Below are 15,245 nucleotides of genomic sequence, written 5' to 3'. Positions count from 1 at the left end.
GAAGTAAGCGATATTTTTGTGTTAATATAAGTCTTAAATAGTTATATCTTCCGACAGCAATCACTTACATAGAGTGTTTGGACCGAAACACGGGTCTGTCAGTCACTCTGCTCTGCTCTGAGCCGAAGAGAAAACTTTTCTCGTATCCTACAAGTTTTATCCAATGAGGAGAGAGAACGGCATGCAGGGCTGTGTGTGCAGCCAAGGGATGCGCCTGAATGTGGTGACGTAGGGACGAGGACGTTATGGTGCGTTCAAGGCAACTCGTGTTTTTCCGACCTGTGAAGTCGTACCAGTTCGATCTGGTACGAGTTCACGGGTCGGAAGTTACGAGTGGCCGTTATAGTGACTTTCACCGGTAAAACAGGTCGGAAAAACACGAGTGGGTTGCCTGGAACGCTACAAAGTCGTAAGTTGTGACTTGAAGCTGTAATTTACGGTTTCAAAAGCCTGCCTGGAATGCAGCATTAGCCAAAACGACCGGACCACTTACTTCTGCTTTAACTTCAAAAGCTTCAGAGTTTGGTTAGGCTAATTTTAGGAAAGCATGGTTGTCAACACTTTCTGGTTGTATATCGAGACTCCAGGCAGTTTACTTTGATAATTCAGAGTTGAAAGATTACAGTAACACCCTGTGGGATTTGGATTTAAATTGAGCAATGATTGAATTTATCAAGGAGGCAAGGCTAGTTGTTTTGCATTTTCATTCATGGCTGGGAGAGTGAATGAGCAGAAACAAGCATCCAGAGTTTCATGACATATGCCACATGGCCTGGGTGGTATTGAGCTGTGGACATCACAGTTATGTGGCATGATGAACTGTAACTTTTCTGGCATCTGGGGCACTTGGAGCACCAGTCTTAATGATGTGTCCATCATCATTTCAGAGTGGAGGAAAGCAGGGATCTTCTGCTGTTCTTCAGGACGCTAAGGACCTTCTCAGACAGATGTGATGAGCGGTGCAGAACCTTTCAGCACTTCCAGGTAAGTGAAGACACACCTGTGTACAATTGAACTTAAAAATGGCAATGTCACCCTCATACATGCTTTCCTGCTGCTGTTGATTTTGACACACAGCTGTGTGACTTGGTTGGTCCTTTCCTTCGTATCCTGTTGAATGCCACTGATCACATGACTTTACGATGGCAAAACATGACATTGTTTTGGCCCAGTGGCATTTCCACAACTTTTGTAATTGTTCGTAAATGTGTTGAAAGACATGATATACCTTGAATTCCTTCAGTGGGGTGACTCCATCAGACTCTGTCAATCAGTGTGAGTACAGACAGACTTAACCCCTACTGGGGTTCATCCTCATCCATCAGTGGCGGAGCCTTGTTGTCTTCCTAGTTCCTAGGGTCAAACCTGAAGGTCTGGGTTTCTCTTTGTGGCCCAGATTAGCCTGGCTTCAGGTTTTATATTGGTAAATTTCAGACATTGGCTTTGCGTTTGCTGAGGCAGCTCTTTACCACCCAATGTTCTACCCACACTGGCTGCCTGCACTGAAATTGTAATATACCGTATCTATCGGCAGATTGGACGCACCTTTTATCCATTGAAGCTGTTTTCAAAAACATTTGTGAAAATGTTTCTCCCTACCCTCGAAGTAGACAATATAATCAAATTATCATATTTCCAAGTTCAATAGTGTGATTATAGCTTATTTTTTAAAATTAATTAAAGCAGAAGTAAGCGGAATATTTGTGTTAATATAAGTCTTAAATAGTTATATCTTCCGACGGCTTACATAGAGTGTTGGTCCGAAACACGGGTCTGTCAGTCACTCTGCTCTGCTGTAAGCCGAGGAGAAAACATCTTTTATACTTCCTTGTATCCTACAAGCTTTATCCAATGAGGAGAGAGAACGGCGTGAAGGGCTGTGTGTGCAGCCAAGGGATGCGCGTGAATGTGGTGACGTAGGGATAGATCCATGACGAGGGCGGGGGCTGCTAACTAACGAAGTTAGCTAAAACGACCGGATCGCTTACTTCTGCTTTAAGGTAAAATGTGTCACAGCAACATGCCTTAAATAAAAAAAACTGTGATGCCACAGAGGTAGCTTGGCTTTCAGACCAAGGAATGGAAAAACCTTATCAATGCTGTTCTTCTGGAGAGTTCTGGTGCAAGACGAGCAATAGTTTGGAAAAAAATAATTTTCAGGCCTTGATTGATGTACAGTAACTTGATTGATGACAGATGAAGGTTAATACAACGGATACTCCAGCAAGATACTCAAGATACAATGCCTCTTGGCTGAAATGGTAGGTTGGTATAGATGGATACACTTTGATATGTAGATGTCTCGTTGCCTTTATGTACTGTAGATGGATAGATAAATGGATAGGATGCAGTATGGCGAGATAGATGGATAGATATCTTAACCAAGATGCAATGACACCTCCCAACAAAGTGCAACTTTACACTGTGACTAGTGTTGGTACAGTAAACTGCATAGATTCTGATAAAAGAGTAGGAGAATTAAGGTCAATGTAGTGGGTGTGAATTTGTGTGGGCATGGTAAATATCAGGGTGGGACTTTATTGAAGAGGGAGCACTAAAATGTCAAATAGTAAATCAAGCTGCAGAGGCAATATGGAACCTATTCTCCTGTTTACTTGGAGAATGTAAAGTTCTGCCAAGTTGGCTGGGCTCAAGTAGGATTAACCCACATTTTCCATACTTGTCTGTGTGCTCTAAACTCTTATTTTGCTTTACTTGCATTTTCTCCAGTGTTATTATGGAAAAATGTAATTCCCATTGTAACTGTTCAGCTGTAATGTGGGCAGTTCCTTGTATGTTGATTTCCATGCTTTAATGGCGCTCAGACATGAACATGTACTTAGAGGAATAAACAAATAAAAATATAAAACAAAGGGTTCACATGCAGTCCAGGCCAGGAGCCTTAACATTTTTGTTGCTGGTAGACCACAAAATTAACCAGGCAGTCACTTTAGGAATACAGAACTGCACATGGTGGTTGGGAACATACCAGATAGAAACCACAGACATTTACAAGCATGTGGCCAATCACTGATTAGCATTTCTCCATCTAAATATTAGTGTTACATGTCCCCTAACATAGATGCATAAACATGCAGATTCTTCAGCCAGTCCGCTGTATATGTTACGCTGGCAGTGTCGCATGGATGCCAATATCAGACTCAACAATTTCAGCTAGAGCTCTTTTGAGATATTATTTCTGAATTATCTCATAGACAGTTCTCTATTTGACATTTACTGCTTGGCATATGGGCATTTCAACACTGGAGGTTGTTGAAAGTAAACCAAATAATAATCGTATGCCATTTTCAGCATCTTGTATGTTCTTCTTTCAGTTGAAATCTTAAAGCAGAAGTAAGCGATCCGGTCATTTTGGCTAATGCTGCGTTCGAGGCAGGCTTTTGAAACCGTAAATTACAGCTTCAAGTCACGACTTACGACTTTGTAGCGTTCCAGGCAACCCACTCGTGTTTTTCCGACCTGTTTTACCTGTGAAAGTCACTATAACGGCCACTCGTAACTTCCGACCCGTGAACTCGTACCAGATCGAACTGGTACGACTTCACAGGTCGGAAATACACGAGTTACGGGCTGCCTTGAACGCACCATAACGTCTTGTCAGCCGATGGAGTTAGCAGCCCCCGCCCTCGTCATGGATCTATTGGTCCTCGTTCCTACGTCACCACATTCACGCGCATCCCTTGGCTGCACACACAGCCCTTCATGCCGTTCTCTCTCCTCATTGGATAAAACTCGTAGGATACGAGAAAAGTTTTCTCCTCGGCTCAGAGCAGAGCAGAGTGACTGACAGACCCGTGTTTCAGTCCAAACACTCTATGTAAGTGATTGCTGTCGGAAGATATAACTATTTAAGACTTATATTAACACAAAAATATCGCTTACTTCTGCTTTAAAGAACATTTCAACCTCAATAGGCAGCTAATAAGTCTTGGGATATAAAATCTGGATGTTTAAGTTGTATTTGGGCGTAAGTTTCTATAATTTGACAGCAAGAGTAGCTGTTCCTTTTTAGGTGTATCATGGCTATGATAAATCAAAGAGGAAATTCCAGGTTACATGGATATTATTATGGTGGGTACATTTGTAGCATGCTTTGCTACCCAATAGCTGACATACATCACCTCAGAAATGTAACTTAAAATCTTGGTGAAGATTGTTGACAAATTTACAACACAAAATGAAGGACTTTTAAGAAAACGTCAGTTATCGCCTAACCCAGGGGTCGAGAACCTTTAGCATTAAAAGAATCGTTTGAGCCCATTCCCACCATATTAAAATCCACTCTGAACCACAAAATGACCACTAAATTGACATGCACGGAAAAACAAGTGCGTTGAACCGAATGTGTGCGGCTACGGTGTTGCTTTGGGTTGTGAGCATGGCGCAAGACGCTGTCCTGTCTGTGCGCACAAATGACGCTACATCTAAACCACCCGCACATACACACATGCTTTAACCTTTGGCTCAGATAGGCAGAGAAATTATAGGGTCAGCTGCAGCAGTCTCTTTCATTAATAAGGGCAACCCAAAAATACGGGGGGGAGGGTGCTTTTTTCAAATTTTTCTCATTGTCTTTCAGATCGTAGACCATAGCTTTAATGTGATTTCTGCCCCTGAACTTCACTGCACAGTGTATCCATATCAGGGTTGTAAGACGTCACTTTCATTTTCACGATTGCAAGCTCGTGAGGCTTGAGCGATGTTTACTTTTGATATAGTTCAGGGTAAGTTCAAAAACCTGATGTGACACATATTTTGATCGACAAAATATTTAAACGCCTCAATGTCCAAAGAAATAACTATTACAACAAAAAAAAACTAAATGGCCATTATTTATTCACAGCAGAGGGATGAAAGAGCCGCAGGTTGCCGACCTCTGGCTTAACCCTTTTTAAAGAGGAACTATGCAAGATTTTTTACCATAACTATGCTACATTTTTACCTTAATTTAGCAGCTCCGGAGTAATTGTGATGGTTAAATAAATGACTTGTAACTTGTTATGAGGGAGAATGGAGGCTCTCTGCCTTCCACCTATCGTCTCTTGGCTGAAAACCAGCTTTGCAAGATCAGCGCCTCCAACCCAGTGTCCCAGCTAACATCTCTGTGACACAAACATGCCCTGTACCCGTAATCTCTTGTTTATGACAGATAACACTACACAAATATACACATCCTAAGGCATATGTAATGTTATCCATCACTCCATGGATTGCTTTCTCGCCGACTTTGTTGAAAAATACATGTTTGCCCATGAAGTTTGTTTTCAGAGACATTCCTCTTTTTATTAAGTTTAATTTTCACAGTGATTTGTTTGGAAGAGATTGGTCAATAAAGTTTTGAGAAGATAATACACTCTCTATCAAGAATCACATTGTCACAGTCATTTCATGATTAGATTTTATTCCAACTTTATGGGCAACTGTGTACAAACCTAACACACATTTCCACTGAAGCTCTCAGCTACCTACAGTAAGTCCTTTGTCTTTCTCAGTGAATGAAAGAACTGCAAGGCCGAAGTCTCCTGTTCAGTAATTAACAAAGGCAAGCCTTCCTTATTGTTTTTTTTAAGTATGAATGAATGAAGCTGGCGGTCACAATAGTCATGTACAAAACATCTATCTCCTGTTGTGGTGGTATCTACAGGTGAAATCTGAAGCTGAACTTTAAATCATAATCTATTCCAATCAAAATCACTCAACCAAATGTGTGAGACAGACTCCAACAACAGCTGTAAACACATTTTAATTAAAAAAGTTTAACTTTATTAAAATATCTTTAAAACATAGCCATGTCACATACATATCTTCCTGTACACCACTATCTTATTCACATCAGTAATAATTTCTAAAGTTATTTTTTATTACTGGAAGGGAAGAGTAAGGGACACAAGCAAGACATTTTAAAAGAAGACAAAAAAGAGGAGTAATTTTCACATTACTATAGTTCATAGATACGTTGCTTCCCAGGTCATTTCAACTGGTGTCTATAAATTAAAAAGAACAGAGTGAAGTTACGTCACAGAATACTAAAGAAAGTCTGCAGCTAGACAAGTCTACATAGCCATTGCCCTTATGGAAAAGCGTAAGTAATGGAATAATTAAGAGTGAAATTAATTCACAAGATGGTAGAGCGTTGTGTTTATTTCTAGTAATTTTTTTCTGAGACAACACTTAATGAGAAAAGTATTTACAGACTGTTCCTGCTGGCAATTCAAGACAACCTAATGTTTATCAGCTGTCTGAGTCAGCTGGGATCAATAGTCTGAACTTGAAAAAAATCTCAAAGCAACATAAAATGAATGTAATGAGAAATGTTAACAAGGCTCACTGGCTATTTTTTCTAAGTGCCATTTCAGAACCTTTTTCCACTGTCACGATACAAGGTTCAGTTGAAGAAAATAAAGACTAAAATTCAGCATGCAGGTATCAAGTATTCTTTTTGTACGACTGAATTGAATCCTGTAAATCCTGTTTGGAAGATGCTGTAGCATCTTCTCTCCCACCGTCATCAAGACAGAAAAATGTACTGCAAAATATTTAGATTCAATTGAGGTTCACTGAAAAAGTCTAGAGATATTGTTGTTTAGCTAGCCTAACTTTCACAAACTCAGTTTTTCTACAGTTTTAGGCCAGAAATTTTAATCTGCAACAGCATTAATGCACATATTAAACTGCACTTTGGTCATGTATTGTACTTGCAGTGATGGCTGCCTCAAGGAAATCCAATCTGACCCATGAAAAGCAAGGTGAAAACATGCAGGTCCATTACTGTATAAGCTCCTTGTAGACATATTTTATGTAGTGTAGTATTGTACATTAGATACATCTATGACATTTTGTTGTTAATTTAATGTAAAACCCTGAAATGAAAGATTTTACTCTAATCATTAAAGGCACCAAAGATATCAAGGTTTTAGAAATATTGTGAAGTTGAGTTTCTTTTTCTTTACAACTTAAAGTTACTGATAACAACAAAATACTTTTATCTTAAAATTGATTTCACGTTCATGTTGACTGTCAAACTAATAAGTGCAGGTAGTTACAACAAGCCTGTTGGCCTGCGGCTGAAGTGTGTATTGGTTCAGTTTCACAAGCAGTTTGTGTAGTTTCATTTATCCAGGTAGTACAGCGTCAGGTCAAAATGAAACAATAAATTGGACTGTCGCTGTGGAGGTGTTGATGCTTCTCTACTCATTCACACCAGGGTTTACCTCGGTTCTTCTGGCATTAAATCACTTGTGCAGAAGACATTCAGTAGGCATCTCACCTGTGGAGTTTATAAATCTTTTCTTTTTGTCACTTGCACTTCCATTGTGAATGCTTCAGTATGCTTCAAACAAAGTGCTGCATGGAATTTTATTAATAGCACCTGAAGCCTCCTTTTTGATGGCTGTAATTTATCCAAGACAAACAAACTAAGTCCACCATTTCAGTGATTGACCACTTGTGTGGCGGTTTTAAAGAAGGCAGGTTTTGAACCTCTTTCTTAAGCTCTGCAATCACTTTTCCAAAACCTCTTTAAGGGGAGACTGTGTGAAAGTGTTCACCATTACGCCCACTTGTATCACATTAACACTTCAACATGTTGCAGAACACACAAAGTTGTTAAAGAGAGATCAAGGAGGGAGCTTGGTGCAGCCACAAGAAGTATATAATGGCAGGCTTTTCATCCTACCTTTCAGTGAGGACATTCATAACTAGCAGAAACAATGATTTTAAACGTGCTCCTACAAACTTTGGTTTGAAGCATACCGAGGACTTCACAAAACTTCTGATGGTTTCGTACCAATTCCTGTAACTAAGACTCTCAACAACTCTTGTGTTCAGCTTGTTGCAGGCGCTGCTGCAAACAAATGCCTGTTACTCCACCAAGCAGTAGCATTGATGAAGGCCAGAGTAGAGAAACTCCTTCAGTTCTACACCAGCAGTCTGGTGAATGGTTTCATTTCGACCTGACAGTGTCACAAGCTGTTTGTAGGTTTGTTGAAGTAAAAACATTGACACCATAACCAGTGCCCCAAAATCCATAACGGCATGGTATCCCTCCAGCATTGTGGGAAACCTGTTTCGTCAGCAACAAAGGGGCTACAGTAAAGTTTCTGCCTCCTCAACGGTACCGTCCAACGGGCAGTACCTTCATACAGGTGAAGCTGTCGGGATTCTTGGACAACAACACAGGGTTTCCATCCAGACGGACCTCACTGAGGCTTAGTCGTAGGTAGTAGGTGTCGTTAGACCTGCAGAAGGTGTCTTTGTTGACATCCGTGATGTTGTTGTTCTGGAAATTAATTAAATCATATCAAGACTGTTACATACAATTTGCAATATGAAGGTCTGTTTTGTTTATAGTTATGCAGTAAAAGTTAAAAACCTGTAGGTGTAAGCTCCGAACACTCTCTGGGATGTTTGGAACAGCCTCTAGCTCGTTGTCCGCAAGGTACAGGTTTGCCAGCTTGGTCAGTTTCTAGTGAGGAAACATTCACACCACAGACACCCAGTAGATGGATGAGGTGTTATTAGTTGTCTTACTCCTGAGAACTTGTGTCTTTGAGTTTGACTTAACAGGTTCTTAGGGAGAGTTAGGAGCTAGAGCTATTTCTTTTATTAACAGCAAGTCAGGTAAAGTGACTTTATACTACGTACTCTGTTGTTAGTTCCATCATGCAAAGACTATAACCACAATCTGTGTTCAAACAATTGTGTCTGGCAAACTGTTTTATAGCCAGAGCTGTTGCATAGAAGTTTACATTCCCAAACCCAAACTTCACATCCCCTTGCTGAATTCATGTGATGTTTGAAAACGTTGCCATAAGACAGCGTCAGATCAGTAACCTGAAGTATTACTGTCTTTATTCTCAGCATTATGTTGCTGAGAATAACTCACATTACTGGAGCCCTTGTTTTTAGGTTTGCATTTCTCTGCTGATCACTCACCGATGATAGATATGCTGTCGCACACAAACTGTGATTTGACACAATCCTAATTTCTCAGATGGGATTTGTGCATTCTGAATTCAGAAAAGGTCAGGAGGCAGTGATATGTACCTTGAAAGCATTAGCTTTAACACCCTTTGTTTTGAGGTGGTTGAAGTTTGCATTGAAGGTTGTGAGTTTGTTTGGGAGCATCGGAAGTTTGACCAATCTGTTCTCAGCCAGGGACAGTTCCTCCAGCAGGATCAGTTTAGAAAATGCCCCATCTTCAATCTCTGAAATCAGGTTCCCCGTCAAGTCAATCCTCTTCAAAGTCACTGTCAGCAGATGGAAAACAATCATAAAGATGTAGGTCTTTTGATGCTGCAATAAAAGTTATAATCCCTTTGCATTTATGTTTGCAATTAAATATCATGTCATCCATTTACACTTAATGGTCTATTTAGTCACAAATGATACCGACCACACATATACAGGCTCATAGTGATTAATTGTCTCTTATAATTAAAATCTATAAAAAGTTCAAGCAATTCCATCAGATTGCAATGCAACATTTATGTTATTAGTAGTTTCCAAGACCATCATGTTGAGGATATCATTATAACACCAATACGAGAAAGGCATAATTTACAGTGTTAAAAAGTAAGTGAACCCTTATCTGCGTAATCTGCATATATATTTATTTATTTATTTATCTGTTTGTTTGTTTCACAAGTATTGCTGTTAAGAATTATAATCCAATATTACTTAATGTTTTAAATATGTTTTAATTATTGCTCCTAAAAAAATATTTTAGCAGTTATCAAATCCATTATTATTTCAATCAATCTGTGCTTGTCCAATGATACAGAAATGTTGAATGCTGGAAATGCTGGGGAAAAAAAGATTACATTACAAATTTACATTTTTTCAGAATTTCAAATTTCAGTGGGAATTGGCTTATCAACCACAAATTGTCAGTGTTTAACAGCATGACTATGATCAAATTTGGCTGAGCAACCAACAGGTTTTAAAGGAGATAGTTGTTAGACTTACGGATATCAGCAAAGTCTTTGGTGCTGATCTTTTTGATCTTGTTAAAGCGGGCATACAGGTAGGCAGTCTCTTTAGGCAGAGTGGGAACAGCAGTCATGTCGGGACTGACTTCCTCGCAATAGACTGAGCCAGTCAGACACACACACAGCAGGCAAGTGGGAAGGTCTGCAACACAGTCACCAGATACACATCAAGAAGAATACTCCAGTGAATCTAGCTTACCTTTATCTAAACAACTGTCACAGGCAGGATGCGAAATTTTGTCTTACAGTTAATTGTTTGATCCTAACATTTGAGAAGTTGGTATTTGAATTGATCATGAAACCAGTTTGAGGTTACTTTTGCTTCACGGCATTGTGCATTAGAGAACTAAAATGAGTAAATTGTGGCACATGAACATGGTTAGCAACAATGCTCAGATAGATTATGACAGTCTGGACCACAATTTGGGATGTAGATGTAAGGGAGGTGGGGGATTCATGATGCCTCAGGAGAAATTGAGATTCATCAAATCAGGCTATGTTTTACTATCCGTCAGTTGTTCAGGTTCAATGAATATGCCCTCTGCAGGCTCATGTTTCTGACAGGGCAGTGCTTCATGGCTTTAGCGGCCGGTAACCATCAAACAATTTGGAATTGCTTTTGGCCAATACACATTTCTGGATTCAAACCTAAAGGCGAAAAAAATCTGCAATGTGTTTTCAAGTGTCTTTTCCCAACCTTTAAACCATAAACCAGCTCACACTACAGTAGGACAGCAATTTTCAATTACTCTGATCATTTCAAGTAGATTTTTGTGTGTGTGTCAAATCAATCGATGCTGATTGAACCAGGTCTTTGTCTTACCTAAAACATCTGCTTCTCCTGTTGTTGGGCTGTCATCTGGTTCATCAGCAGGAGGCAGGGCCCTCTGCAGGAGAAAACATGGCCTGTTTATATACTGACCAGCTTATTGACTAGAGCAAAACATTGACACTGCCAGTGTTAGGGGATCAGTTTTGTATAAATGCTTAATACACATTGTACCATTTAATATTTCATGCGTGTAAATATTTGCTCTGTACTGTGCTTGGCTCAGTCGAGAGTCAGTAACACCAGCATGTGAGAGAATGTGGACTTGAGTTTTCTTCTTACAGTTTACATTGATGGAGATAGCAAGTGTTATTGTTGTGAATTTGTAAACAGTAAGACTGGTAAGAGTGGTGTTAATCATTAGAGAATAGGTTAGCTTAGTTTATTAGAGATTCTGTTGAGTTAGGTGGGCATTTAGACCATCTGCTTACAGAAAGGTCCTTTGTTTGTGGTGATGTGCTGCTTCAAGTACAGCCGAGGTGAATCTGAATCCAAGAGATCCAATTTCAGTAAGACCAAATTTTTCAGTTTTTCTAATTTTTCATCTTTATCATTTTATTCTCCATCCCTGGGAGAACAGTAATTACACCCACAAAGAATTTTAGAGTCATTTTACAGGAATGTGTGCTTGAATGTGTCTGATTGGTTACTGCAGTGCATTCTTGGATGATGTTTCCACAAAAGCAATTGGATGGGATGATGTTTCTGCCAAAGTTTATCCAGGTTTAACTGTTTTGCTTTGTTGCCTCTGCATCTGTGGCTCGTCTGAAAACAATGAAGTGGCTGTGATTTCTGACACTGTTTTGCTGTCAGTCTGAAGACGGACTCCACTGAGTGTCCCCATTATCACCAACCTAACATTGATCTCCTGGAGTGGATAGCATTGGCCCGCAGTCCCACTAACTGTATATTCTGCAGCTGGGTACTTGCTTGCTGCCTTAAATGTTGTTATCTGAGTTTGAGTTGAGTTTATTTGTCACTGACACTGATGTCTTGACTCTGACGTTCCAGACAAATTAGCTGTTATGTATAAGTAAGCATGCCTGTTCAGTCCATCTGTTTTTGGTAATATCTTTGTGCTTACAATGACCCATGACCAATAATGCTGTAGTGTTGCACACAGAAGCCAATGGGAAACAGGTTGTTTTTAAGGTTTTCTGCATTCTTTGTCTTGTGTCTAGTATCTCTGAGAGAAATACCATCATCAAACCTGTTTCTGATCTCTGAACTAACTGATTGGACCTCAAAATAATGGAAGGGAAAAAAAGTAAACACAAGTGCTTAAGTAGTATCAGCAGTAGGGCACCGGGTTTGTCTGTGAAGGCTCTAGCTCAGACAGAATCAGACAGAAATGAAAAACAGATGGTCCTAAATGAATTTGTGACTCATTAAAACTGAAGTTACATTTCATTGCCATATTCTCTCACACTTCTTTCTTTCCTTCCCATTTTCTGGGTTGTTTGTGGGTTTTCCACTTCCTGTGAGTGTTTCCCAAAGGATCAGCCAGAGCAGACTTTGGGTTTGGTTCAGCCAAATAGTTCTTGAAAAGTGTGGTTAGTTGTGGGTTAGTGTGGTTCAGGCAGGGTTTGGTTTGTCTGGTGGAAGAACAACTTAGACGGAGCAAGGTGTGTGAGTGTGTGTGTGTGTGTGTGTGTGTGTGTGTGTGTGTGTGTGTGTGTGCATGCGTGCGTGTGAGCTGAATGAATTATGGAGGGCAGATGAAGTCAAGTGCTGACAGGTTCTGTCGTTACCAAGTTGGATAAAACAAATTAAACGACTAAACCATAAAGTGATTACTAGATTTTTGAATAATGTGACAGGATTATTGGTTTTCAATATTGCCAACTATCATGTATGACCTAATCCCCTTTCTCCAGCAATAAGTCATGTCTCATTATTCTATATTTTTCCATCTGTCTTTGATCGTCTCTTTTCTTTTTTTCTTAACCCTGTGAGCAGAAATTCTTTTTGATTTGAATCCATACAAAAAGTTTCATTTCATTTCTATTTGTGTGTAAAATGTATTTGTATCCACTCAATAACCCATCTTCAACTATTATCTAACAATAACAACTGTAAAGAAAATTTAGGAAGACATTACTTGTCAAAATAGTTTACTTGCAGACATTGGACTAGTTGTGAAAAATGTGATGAAGCTTGAACAAAATACATAATTTAGACCAGACCTTCTCTGACACATAAGCAATAAGTGAAAAGGACAGTTCTTACCCTAGCCCTCCTTGATTTAAAATTGTCACTGAAGTATCCATTCAGCTCCCTGCCAGGTAGAGATCCTGGTATCAGCTGTGAGTCCTGGTCAGACCTCCTGGCCGAGGCTGCCACCAGCCATGGCACCAGCATACAGGTGAATAAGAAAGCCTTCATGCTGTCCAAAGCAGTGGGATGCTGACACACCAGCTTGCCTTAAAGCCTGAGTTTGGGTCAGCAGCTGCTCTCAGCTACGAGCCCCTGTTGGGATGTGTCAAACGACTGTATTTAAAGGCTGAACCAGTAGCTTCTAGCAGACTCCTAAAGCAGAGTTTGTAGAACAGACCACTTAACCCTTCCCTGACCACCCACCATCCATCTGCCATAAGAGAAACCAAGACATAGACAGGGTATACAAAAAAGGAAAGGTAGATACAAAAAAGAGGCATACTATATGGAAAAGGACAAGGTGACAGAGAGACTTAAATGTTTTTTCAGTGAAATGTCCCTTAAAAATGTACAGGAAAAAACATGCACCTCAGAAACTGCAGAGAAAGCAGAAAAAAAGAAAGTGACAACCACAGTGTGAGTGTGTTTTGTCAGGAGGAATGTTTGTGGTCTCTGCCCAGCCACTCAGTAATGACTCGTAATAACCAACCTATCTTTCATTAGGCTGGATGAGTGTGTTTTTTTCTTCACTGGTCCTGTTTTTCTCTGAGCCTTTGGGCAGACAACACATTTAGCAGCTGAACTGACCAGCAGTCAAATCTGTTTTGCTTTCTGGATGAGTCAGAGTGACTAAATTTCAGCTTATTGCTGATCTTACTCAGTACCCTCACCACTTTTAAATTATCAACACATCAAATGTGTGTGGAACAGCAATGTTACTCAGCCAAAATGGCAAAATCTTTGAATTGTCATGGTTCCAATGGATCAACATAAACAACGATGTCTTTCTATCTTACGCATAATTTATTTTAGATGTAGAGATATAGAGACATCAAGGAGGTGTTAAGCTACGTCAGGAGGTTGGCCACTGACCTGATGCCAGTTTACCTTTAGAGGGGTTCAAGTGAACCTTTAGGGGATTGACCATCTATTGGAGGTTAAAGGGACAATGAGGAGTTTTGGAAAGCGAAGTGTTTTCACACTACTTTCCCATGAGCCTCCGCGCGCACAGTGAAATTCTTGGACCGGCGCAAGACGGACAAAAGCGAAAAAATTTGCTAAGAATGTTTTCATTCATCAAGAATGAAAGTCGGAGGTTCGAAGACAATCGGATACCGTCGTAGTTCCAACCATAAACGGCGATTCGGTGGCGTTATTTCCATGACCGTTATGCGTTATTTCAGTGTCCGGAAAACCGAAAGTAGGAAATGCTGTGCGAGTCGACCACTAAATAATAATATCAAAAAAATAACTATAAAGACAAAACAATATATTTATCGAAAATGGACCCATTAACAAGTGTGGGTAACGTAGATTCATCCACATTAATATGAGACTCTTTTATAACTCTTTTATTGTCCCCTTAAATGTTTGACAATGCGTTAGACAGCATTATCTAATCCCATCCTTGCACAGTGCCACGGGCTTTGAGAATCGATTACAAGGAAGTTGTCCCAAAGACTGTTGCTCGAACAACACATTATTAACAAATCACTCTCCACCTTCATCATGCATCAAAAGACCAAATGAGGGAATACTGATAAAGGACGGGGAGCACTGAAGCTGCTGTAGAGTCTTGTGGTTACCAGCACCAATTGTGATGAGTTTCATTTTCAGATGTCACACTTCTCCATATGAATGATTTCAGCAGTGATAACCACTAGGAAATTCTTTATTGTGGTTATGATGTCAAGGAACGGATACAGATTAGTTTACACCAGACCTGGGCCTTTTACGGCTGAACACGGCCCGTGGGCCATCACAATCCGGCCCGCGACGTCCACAAAGAAAAAAAATAGAAAGAAAGAAAGAAACTCCTCCATCATCTTACCTAAAGGTGAATAAGTAGGCCTACATGATATAGTAGGCATAGGCTAATATATAATTCATTGTATATTGAGCTTACTATTAACTAATATTAAGTGTCCTGTTTGTTTAAAATGTTGTTGCTGCATAGCCTAGAACTGTCATAAGAAGCTTGATCGAAAACAACTGAGGAATCTGTTTCTCACTGTTTGTGTGACTGGAAC

General features: G+C 39.9%; 2 protein-coding genes across 2 annotated transcripts in view; one reads left to right on the top strand and one right to left on the bottom strand.

Annotated features, from left to right (window-relative positions):
- Window positions 1–15,245, top strand: part of cenpp (centromere protein P) — an 84,929-nt gene that overhangs the window by 9,084 nt on the left and 60,600 nt on the right. Inside the window, exon 6 of the mRNA XM_085776929.1 lies at window positions 888–984. Coding sequence (XP_085633055.1) covers window positions 888–984 — 97 coding nt within the window. The remainder of the gene's footprint in view (window positions 1–887; window positions 985–15,245) is intronic.
- On the bottom strand, window positions 5,762–13,356 carry ogna (osteoglycin, paralog a). Its single transcript, XM_085776927.1, has 6 exons — window positions 13,069–13,356; window positions 10,834–10,897; window positions 9,988–10,152; window positions 9,067–9,269; window positions 8,393–8,485; window positions 5,762–8,299 (listed from the first exon to the last, which is right to left on the bottom strand). The coding sequence occupies exons 1-6, from the start codon at window positions 13,222–13,224 to the stop codon at window positions 8,129–8,131; spliced, it is 852 nt and encodes a 283-aa protein (XP_085633053.1). The 5' UTR covers window positions 13,225–13,356; the 3' UTR covers window positions 5,762–8,128.

Source organism: Trachurus japonicus, chromosome 5 (assembly GCF_045865225.1).
Source record: "Trachurus japonicus isolate A0001 chromosome 5, Traja_1.0".
In the NCBI taxonomy this organism is placed as follows: domain Eukaryota; kingdom Metazoa; phylum Chordata; class Actinopteri; order Carangiformes; family Carangidae; genus Trachurus; species Trachurus japonicus.
The sequence above is the reverse complement of the archived record's forward strand: the minus strand, read 5'-3'. Positions and strand labels throughout refer to the sequence as shown.

Coding starts and splice junctions, on each gene's coding strand:
- ogna (XM_085776927.1), bottom strand. CDS start 13,224: ATGAAGGCTTTCTTATTCACCTGTATGCTGGTGCCATGGCTGGTGGCA. Junction 9,270..9,987: donor CAAAGACTTTGCTGATATCC/GTAAGTCTAACA, acceptor ATCTGCTGACAG/TGACTTTGAAGAGGATTGAC. Junction 8,300..8,392: donor TTCGGAGCTTACACCTACAG/GTTTTTAACTTT, acceptor ATTAATTTCCAG/AACAACAACATCACGGATGT.